Source organism: Delphinus delphis, chromosome 19 (genome assembly GCF_949987515.2).
Source record: "Delphinus delphis chromosome 19, mDelDel1.2, whole genome shotgun sequence".
In the NCBI taxonomy this organism is placed as follows: domain Eukaryota; kingdom Metazoa; phylum Chordata; class Mammalia; order Artiodactyla; family Delphinidae; genus Delphinus; species Delphinus delphis.
The window spans coordinates 31,993,992-32,003,822 of record NC_082701.1 but is presented as its reverse complement, the minus strand read 5'-3'; the positions used below and the strand labels follow the sequence as shown (position 1 = coordinate 32,003,822).

Below are 9,831 nucleotides of genomic sequence, written 5' to 3'. Positions count from 1 at the left end.
CTCCTACTTCTTGGAAAACACCCTGAGACACAGGTGGTGTGGTGGCCTGAACGGAACCGTTCTGTCTGCCACTACGCCCCATACAAGTCCCTGTATTAAATTTCAGAGTCCATGGAATGGGTCTGGCACTCAAACAATGCCCCTGCTAGATGGGAGGTGCAATAGTGTCCCATTAAGGTCCCATTCTGAGCACTCAAGGAGCTCAGGTGAGAAAACGACTTAACCACTTAAGGCAGATGGATTTCAGGTTTAAGGGCAGAGGTGCAGAATGGTTGGGGGACCAGAGTAGTGAGGGGCTTCCTAGGGTCAGATTCCAGCTCTGGTAGCCCGTGGTAGGCAGAATAACACCTCCCCTCAAGATGTCCACATCTTCATCCCTGGAACCTGTAAATATGTTACCTTGAGTGGCAATGGGGAATCAAGGTTACTAATCAACTAACCTTAAGATAGGAAGGTTGTCCTGGGTTATCCGAATGGGCCCAATGTAATCACAAAGGTCCTTAAAAGTGGAAGAGGAAGGTAGGAGGGCTGGTCAGAATGATATGGTGTGAGAAGAACTCAACTCATTATTACTGGCCTTGGAGACAGAGGAAAGGAGACACAAGGTGAGAGAGGCAGGCAGCCTCTAGAAGCTGGAAAAGGCAAAGAAACAGATTCACCCCGAGAGCCTGCAGAGAGGCTGACACTCCGACTTTAGCCCCATGAGACTCAGGTTGGACTTCTGACCTCCAGAATGTAAGATAATAACCGTGTGTTGTTTTAAGTTTCTGGTCATTCGTTACAGCCAAGGTAGAAAACTAATACACTACCTAAATTCTGTAAACCTCAGTTTTCTCATCTATAAAGTGGGAATAATAACCACAGCTACTGCACAGAGTAGGTGTTGTCGACTGAAGAAAAACGCACTGCCTAAATATTTTAAGTTTTATTCGGGGACCTTACTGAGGACTCTCGCCTGGGAGACAGCCTCACAGATAGCTCTGAGAACTGCTCTGAAGAGGTGAGGGAGGAGCCTTATACACAGGAGTTTTTGCTGGGGAAAAAAAAAAAGCAAACACACAGGTAGCTGAACATTGAAAGATTACTGCTAATCACAAAAAACCAGACATCTCAAGTTAATGATTTTAGTGCTTTTCCATGTTTAGGAAGTTGCAAGTCTGGGCTCATTGAAAGTGTTCCTTAGATATGCATCTTCACTATCTAGGGTCAGTATCCTGTTTTTCTCCATCGTGAGTTCCCCTCAGGACGCACCCACGGTCCAAGGGCAGTTCAGTGGCTGATGGCTTGATGGCCGGCAACATTCACTGTTTACTGAAACGGCAGGCAACGTTTTTTTGTCCACTGTGTGATGAACAAATGAGGCGCTGTATGTAAAAATCTTAGTGCAGGATTCAGCCCATAATAGGGATAAAATAAATGTTAGTATCATCATTGTTGAGAGCTCAGTAACTTTCTCGTGGACAAGCCCTCCCGGCTCCCCTGGCACAGACCCTCCTCTGTAGCCCAGGGCGGACGAGCATCTCTCCTTATCCTTTTTGAGGATGTCATCACATTCTCCCTAGGACCACCTGGTCCACTTTCCCTTGCCCTCCCAATTTCTGCTTTTGTTGGTCTTTGATAGTCCAATCTCTGATTCTGGGGTTTGTGGGCAGGTGAGGGGCACTAGGATATAGAAGCTGCAACCCACTTTCCACAAGAAACGTCCCCTTGGCTAGAAGACCAGGCTGTAGAGCTGGTACTAAGTTACGGCTCTATGTCCAGAGCTGGCCTTAGGTAAAGAATCTCTTTACCAAAAGAGATGGCTCTTGTGAAAAATTGCTGGGTGTTTGTATTTTTATCCATTCATCTATTCAAAGAACAGTAAATTTTCTGATCCTGGAGTCACAAAGATAAACAAGGAAGAAAAACCTCTGCTTCTCTTCTTGTAGGAAAGGAAAAGAGACAACCATGGAAAGCAGGCTTAACACCAGTGTTTATTAGAGCAGAAAAGGAGAGGAAAAAAAAAAAAAAAAAGCAATGACCAAAACCCCAGCCGCCCCAAGCGGTGTGCTTCACTTAGCAGAACAAGGCTTGCTCGCTAACCCCTCTCCTGTTCTGGAGGCCCCAGCTCCACCGGCCCCAGGAAAGGTTCTCCCTCTGCTCACCCTGCCACAGTGGTAGGAAGGCCATTGCGGGGCAGGGAGGGGGGCCTGGAGTTTAACGATTGGTTTTAATGAGTTGTGCACGTTAGTCAAATGAAGCAGCACAAATATCTGCCATCAATCCCCAAGGCAACCTCTGCTGTGCCCACGACTCACAAAGCCTGAAGACGCCCATTCCACAGCTGAAAAAGAAACGAAAGGAGCCTCATCTTGTTTCAATAGTATCCGCGCCGCTGTTTATCAAAATGCTTGCTGGAAAAGAACAAGAAAATAATGTTAATGTGATGATGATGTCGATAAAAAAGAAGAAGTGGGGGGGGGAAGAGAGGAGGGAGAGGAGGGGAAGGGGGAAGGGAAGGGGGAGGGGGAGGAGGAGGAAACAGTTGTCGAGCTGCCATTTCCTGAGCACTTCCTAGCATGCGCCAGGGCAGCGCTGTTTTCCATGCGCTGACTTTTTTGATGCTCAGAACAGCTTTATGAGGGAGGAACTCTTCCGTGTTACAGGTGAGGAAACCGAGACAGAAGTTAGGAATCGTTTCCGAAATGGAGTCACAATCTGAATGCTACCTGACTCCAAGTTCCAAGTGGACCCATCCCTCCAGCCACTACGGCCTCGTTTTCCTGGTTGAAATGGATGTTGCCTGGAGCGAGGCCTCTGTTTGGCAGGAGCAACCCCCGCCCCACCACCACCAGCGTCCCGGAAGCCTCTCCCCTCCCCTGGCCTGCACCATGGTGACAAGTGCCTCTGCTCACAGAGCCAGTCACTACGCTCCAGGCTCTGTAGATATCATCACTACCCCAGTTTACAGATATAGAAATGGAGACTCAGAGAGGGTAGGTGACTTGTCCAAAGTCACAGAGCAGGAACACAGAGCACAAAACCCAAGTCTGCCCAACTCCAGAGTCTGAGCTCTTAAGTACTCCGCAGTGCTGTGTTCTGAAAGAAGCCAAGAGCGGGCTTCTGGTGCTGGAGGAAAAAGGTCCCTGGTGCCGGGGGTGGGAGAAGCTCTGACCTAGAACAGGGATCCAGAGGCAGTGGGGACCAGAGCACGATGTCAACCCAGCCCCTAGCCCTCAAAAGCAGAACTCCTGTTCCATTCCTAGCAGATGCTCCTCTCACTGTCTGTTAAAGCCCCTCACGAGGACCGTGCCCACCCCCATCCCCAACACACACACACACACACACACACACACCCAGGTTCCAGCAGTACCGGCCGCGGAAAGCTTGCAGGATTTGGAGTTGTCAGAAGACAGACATACCAACTACTGCCCAGCATGACTTAGTAGCTTAATCACGCTCAGTTAGGTCCCCTATAAAACAGAGTTAAAACACACGCCCTGCAGGCTTCCCTGGTGGCGCAGTGGTTGAGAGTCGTGCCCCAGTCCGGGAAGATCCCACATGTCGCGGAGCGGCTGGGCCCGTGAGCCATGGCCGCTGAGCCTGCGCGTCTGGAGCCTGTGCTCCGCAGCAGGAGAGGCCACGACAGTGACAGGCCCGCATACCACAAAAAAAAAAAAAACAAAACAAAACACGCCCTGCAATGATCAGGAGTGTTAAGAGGATCAAATGAGAGATTTTGTGCGATAGCACCCTGAAAATTATAAAGAGCAGTCCTCTAACGGGAGTGTTCCTGTGTCAATTCACAGCAGCACAAAATAAACAGCAAGGAAACAAGATTTCTCTTAACAACAAATGATCAAGTACCCAGTTATATCCTGTCCTGCTTAATACATACAAATCACAGAGGAGGAATGAGACTCACTAGGCTTAACCTCTGAAGGGATTTAGTTATGTAATCTAGCAAGAATTGGAAAGGGGACGAGGAGATGGACACAGACACACTGTGAGTGGAGCAGCAAACAGCCTCTCGCAGGAACAGAGGTACAGAGGTGGGCTGTGCTGGGAGTGCTGAACCATGCAGGTCAGGGGGACTGAAAGGGCAAAGCCAGAAGAAGAGGGAAGATGGGACACAGGCTGGGCAGAGCCCCAGTCTGGAAGGCTGTGGGGAGGCACTAAAGAAGTTGCTGATCCTGGTGACAATGGTGACCGTTGTGATGGATGTCACCAGTCAAGCCCATGGATGCTGACGCCACCTGGAGAGACCCAAGTCTCAGCAAGCCATGTCTCTCCAGATTTGTATCCCAGAGGGACCCTTTCTGGATGGCAAATAGGGTCACATCCTTCCCGTACTTGGGATCTCTTGGTGACTCAGCAGGTGTCAGGCCCCCGTGCGCGTCCCCAGTGGTCCTCTCAACCTGGCTCCCACCGACCTCTCCTGCCTTGCACTTCCCGTTCTCCAACCCATAACCAGCTCACCTGCTGGTTCCCCTAACACCATGCTCTCGAAGACCCCCGAGCCATGCCTGCACTGCCCACCGCCATCTCCCTGAAACAGAAGGCCAGGGAGAAGGAACGTACCGGGGGCTGGTCCCGAGCTGCTTACACAGGATGGACCATGTTCCTGTCGCAGTGGGGCTTGCAGTGGGGGTTCAGCCAGTGCTCCAGGAACTGCTCCTCAGCACGGCGTTCCAGGCGGAGCAGATGGTGCATGTACTCCTGGCAAAACAAACCCACATCGAAGAGAAGCTTTTATTCACGGCTGATGGTCGAGCTGCCCATGTTCGGGGTACAGCTGTGGTTCTGAGACAGGGCAGCACAGCCAGGCAGGAGAAACCGCCACCAACCCTAAGTGCGGCGAGGGTGTGTATCCATGGGAACTCACAGACACTGCTGATAGAGAGTTACATGGAACAACCACTTTGGAAAACAATCGGTTGCCTGCAATCCAGAAATTTCACTCTTGTTTATATCCTCGAGCAATGATTCTCAAATTTCATCAGGCATCAGAATCACCCAGAAGACTTGTTAAAACCTACAGACTGCTGGGGGCCCACCTTCAGAGCTTCTGATTCAGTGAGTCTGGGTTAGGGCTCCAGAATCTGCATTTCTAACAAGTTCCCAGCTGAGAATGCTGCTGGCCACTTCGAGAACCAGAGCAGATACGAATGTTCACAGCAGCAATAAGTTTGTAGTAGCAAAATTCTGGAAACATCTGGAAACATGTTAAATATCCATTGACAGGAGGATGGATAAATAAATTATGGTAGGGTCACAACGTGGAATATTATACAGCAATGAAAAAGTGAATTATAGCTACATACAACAACATAGATGAGTCTTAGAAATAGCATAATGAGTGGAAAGAGCAAGTCCAGGAAGACAGTGTTTACAGTGCGACACCATTTTAATAAAGCTCAAAACATGCATAACTAAATAATATATTTATTTATTTATGGCCACACACATTTGTGATAAAATCGTCTTTTTTAAAAGGCAAGGGATAACTGTGAGAAAGCTGGAGTTGCTATACTATTATCAAACAGAATAAACCTTAAAGCCAAAATAAAGTTACTAGGGATAAGGGGCATTTTGTAAAAACAGCCTGGCAGCTCCTTAAGATGCTAAACAGAGTCAACATTTGACCCCACAATTGTGTATACAAGAGAAGTGAAAGCATATGTTCACACAGAAACGTGTACACAGCTGCTCACAGCAGCACTACTCATCACAGCCAAGAAGCGGAAACAACCCAAACGCCCATCAGCAGATGAATGGATGAAGAATGTAATGTGTCCCCACACAAGGGGAATACTACATGGCCATTGCGAGGAACGATGCATGCTAAAACCCGGATGAACCTCGAAAACATTGTTACGTGAAAGAGGCCAGTCACAAAGGACCACGTGTTGTATGATTCCATGTCTATGAAATGTAACTGGCTCTAAGTGTTGGTGTGTCCACAACAGAGAGCAGCTGATTGTCCGGTGCTGCCCAGCTCCGTGACCAGCCTCTCCATCGACTCAGGAACCCGAGCCAGACGTGGACCATCGTGTCTCCCTCAACTCATCCTGAGACTGAGTGTGAGGACTCTGAGCCTGTCTCCAGGAGAGTTCTCAGATGACTCCCTCCATCTCTGCCACTTCTGCAGGTCGGGTCTCCACCGTTGCCACCCAGGCTGTCCCAGCTTCCTCACCCCTCCATCCGTCACTCTACCTCCCGTTCCGCCCACACCACGTCCCACACCCCCGACCATTTCTGCTCCAACCCAACAGACTGATCTGCCCAAATGCAGCCCTGAAAGGGCCACGGCTCTTCAGAGGCCTTCGCCAGCACTGCCTTCCTGCAAGGAGGGAAGAGGTGATGACCAACTACCCCTTGGGCTTGGTCTGTGGCTCTGGATAATGTCACTGTAACCAGCAAGTGAGGACACCTCCTCGTGGGATCTACCACCTCCTGCCACTCTTCACAACGGCAGAGAGGGCCCCCTCCTGCCCTGGTCCATGGTTGTCACTGACAACAAAGCGTTGTTGGTCTCTGAGCTTCTCTAGAACCACAATTTCTCCTTCAGATGGTTCCCCTAATGGAACTTTAATGAAGGAACCATTCACAGCCGTGTAAACAGGCTGTGTAAACCACCGAAGCGCATTCCAGTACCAGGGACTAGCAATAGAGAAAAACCCCATGGCCATGCCTAGACCTGCAGGGCCCAGGGCAAGGGCTCAGCCTCTGTAAAGCAGGGGAAGAGCAGGAGACAAATACCCCATCCTCTCTCTCCTCTTGCCCTCCATCTCCTGCCAAGCCCACGCAGAAGCCAGCCGGCCAGGGATCCAGGCGATGCAGTTTCTAGGGGTCCACTTCCGGAGCCGGGCAGAGCCAGGTGGAGGATGGATGGGGGACAGGGTGGAGAAAACCAGCAGCTGTACCAGGATGATGGCGTATGAGGGGTGTGCTGTCGCCCTTAGAAGCAAGTAAAGAGCGTAAATGATAGCTGTTACTGATGTTTGCTGCAAAGGAGCCGGCTTCTTGGGCTGTGCATCCATTGATCATCGACCACTGAACACACTGATCCGGCTGGAGGAGGGGCGATTGTTCCTTTGCATGCAGTTATCGTCTCTCCCCCTCCTCTTCCTCAGTTTGCTCTTGCTCTGCCCTCGATCAACAGGAGTGTCGCTTCCAGGTTCAGGGTAAACCTTCTCTTCCCAAAGTGGCTTGATCTTCAACAAAGCCAGTTCAGGCTGTGAGTTTTCTGTGTGTTGTTTCTCATTGCATTATCCCATATAAATGATACACCAGAAAAATGATAAATCAATAGGATGCTTCTTAAATAAGAGTGAAGTGTTACTTCTCTTGTCTTAATCACTTACAAATTCTCTTCTCTCCCTCCATACCTTGCCTCTCCATCCCCTGCTGCAAACAGAGAAGTGGTCCATGGGTATCGCCCAGACCACCAGCAGTAGTTCTCCACGCGTCTGGCCGTGACCCCACATGGCTGGTAAAGCAGAGTTCCAGCCTGCTCCTGGGCTCCCACCTCTTCCCCACTCTCCACCCCCACCAGCCAAGCAACCCCTAAATCCCGTGGATGCTCTTGGATCCCATCTCCCCATCCCCACTGCCCCTGCCCAGTCTCAGTCCCCACCCTCCTGCTAGATCCCTGCCACTGCATCTGCAGGGTTCTCCCTGTCTCTCGTCTTACCTCCTTCCTCTACATTCCACCCCACAGCCAGGGTGGGTATTTTTTCCTTTTTTCTTTTTAATAGACTTTATTTTTCAGAGCACTTTTAGGTTCACAGCAAAATGGAGCAGAAATTACAGCAATTTCCCGTATACCCCCTGTCCCCACAAACACACAATCTCCCCCATTATCAACATCTCGCCCCAGAGTGGTGCGTTTGTTACAAGAGATGAACCTATGTTGACACAGCGTCATCACCCAAAGTCTATAGTTTACATTGGGGTCGCTCTTGGTGTTGCATATTCTATGCGTTTGGACAAATGTATAACGTATCCATCATTATAGTATCATACAGAGTATTTTCACTGCCTTACAATCCTCTGTGCACTGCGTATTCATCCCTTCCTCCCCTCTAACCCTTGCAATGACTGATCCTTTTACTGTCTCCAGAGGTTTGCCTTTTCCAGAATATCATATCATTGGAATTATACTGTATGTAGCCTTTTCAGATCAGTTTCTTTCACTTAGTAATATGCATTTAAGTTTCTTCCACGTCTTTTCATGGCTTGATAGCTCACTTCTTTTTAGTGCTAAATAATATTCCACTGTCTGGATGCACCACAGTTTATCTATCCATTTACCTACTGAAGGGCATCTTGGTTGCTTCCAAGTTTTGGTAATAATGAATAAAGCTGCTATAAACGTCTGTGTGCAGGTTGTGTGTTGAACATAAGTTTTCAACTCATTTGGGTAAATACTAAGGAGCATGATTGCTGGGTCATATGGTAAGAGGACGCTTAGTTTTGTAAGAAAGTGTCAGGCTCTCTTTGAAAGTGGCTGTACCATTTTGCATTCCCACCAGCAGTGAATGCGAGTTCCTGTTGCTCCACATCCTCGCCAGTATTTGATCATGTCAGTGTTCCGGATTTGGGCCATTCCAATAGGTGTGTAGTGGTATCTCATTGCTGATTTAAATTGCATTTCCCTGATGACATATGATATGGAGCAGCTTTTCATATGCTTGTTTGTGATCCGTGTTCTTCTTTGGTGAAGTATCTGTTCAGGTCTTTTGCCAGGGTAGGTTTTTTGTTTGTTTGTTTGTTTTGTTTGTTTGTTGCGGTACGCGGACCTCTCACTGTTGTGGCCTCTCCCGTTGCGGAGCACAGGCTCCGGACGCGCAGGCTCAGCGGCCATGGCTCACGGGCCCAGCCGCTCCGCTGCATGTGGGATCTTCCTGGACCGGGGCACGAACCCGTGTCCCCTGCATGGGCAGGCGGACTCTCAACCACTGCGCCACCAGGGAAGCCCCAGGGTAGGTTTTTAAAACATGAAAAATGAAAATGGTTTTATTGGTTTTTTTATCACAACAGTGATACATATTACTGTTTTGAAACTATGTAACAATAAAAAGTTATAAAGAAGAGAGTGAAAAATCCTTGTTGTTTGTTTTGTTTTGTTTGTCTCTCTCTTTATCCTGTTGCAAAGTGACATTTTTTTAAATCTACCCATGTTGTTTCCTCACTTAAAATACCTGAATGGCTTCCACTGGGCTCAGGAGAAATTCCAGTGCCTTCAATGTTTTGTGGGGCTCCCGATGGCCCAGCCTCACCCATTTCCTCTTCTCCCACCATCAACCCTTTGCACTCCGTCTGTCCCTGGATTGGCTACCCTCGCTCTGCTCTCTAATCTCATGCTATTTTCTCTGCCTGGCACACCCCTGTGCCTTCTCTTTTTCCTGTCTCACTCCTATCTGACTTTTCAGCCCTCAGCTTAGATGCTTCTTCCTCCAGGCAGCCTTCTCAGGTTCCCGGTGACCCCATAGCTCTCTGGACTTCTCCTGGCATAGCCCTGGTTACTCTGTTTAGCAGTGACCACATTCTGACAGTAGGGACTTAATTGGGCCACATCAGATTTTTTAGTGGAGGTGTCATGTGTCTTGGCTCACATATTGGCATGTGAACTTTATGTTTCCCCCACAGAAGAGATAAAAAAAAAAAGACTTTTAATTTGTAGGATGTATGTTGTCGATATTGCCCTGAAATAAGCCTTGGTGCTGAGATTATGGGATGGGAATCATTGCAAAGTGTGCATGGAACAGTCCACATAAACACGTACGGGTAACCCAAAGCTGCAGGCCATTAACCAGAGAAGTGGCGTTTCACCTTGGGCGAGAGTAG

At 48.9% G+C, this 9,831-nt stretch overlaps 1 protein-coding gene across 1 annotated transcript in view; it reads right to left on the bottom strand.

Annotated features, from left to right (window-relative positions):
• Positions 1–1,842: 1,842 nt before the first annotated feature.
• Positions 1,843–9,831, bottom strand: part of C19H17orf67 (chromosome 19 C17orf67 homolog) — a 35,124-nt gene continuing 27,135 nt past the window's right edge. The window contains exons 4-5 of the mRNA XM_059996633.1: positions 4,561–4,698; positions 1,843–2,393 (exon numbers count right to left, since the gene is read on the bottom strand). Coding sequence (XP_059852616.1) covers positions 4,582–4,698 — 117 coding nt within the window. The 3' untranslated portion in view covers positions 1,843–2,393; positions 4,561–4,581. The remainder of the gene's footprint in view (positions 2,394–4,560; positions 4,699–9,831) is intronic.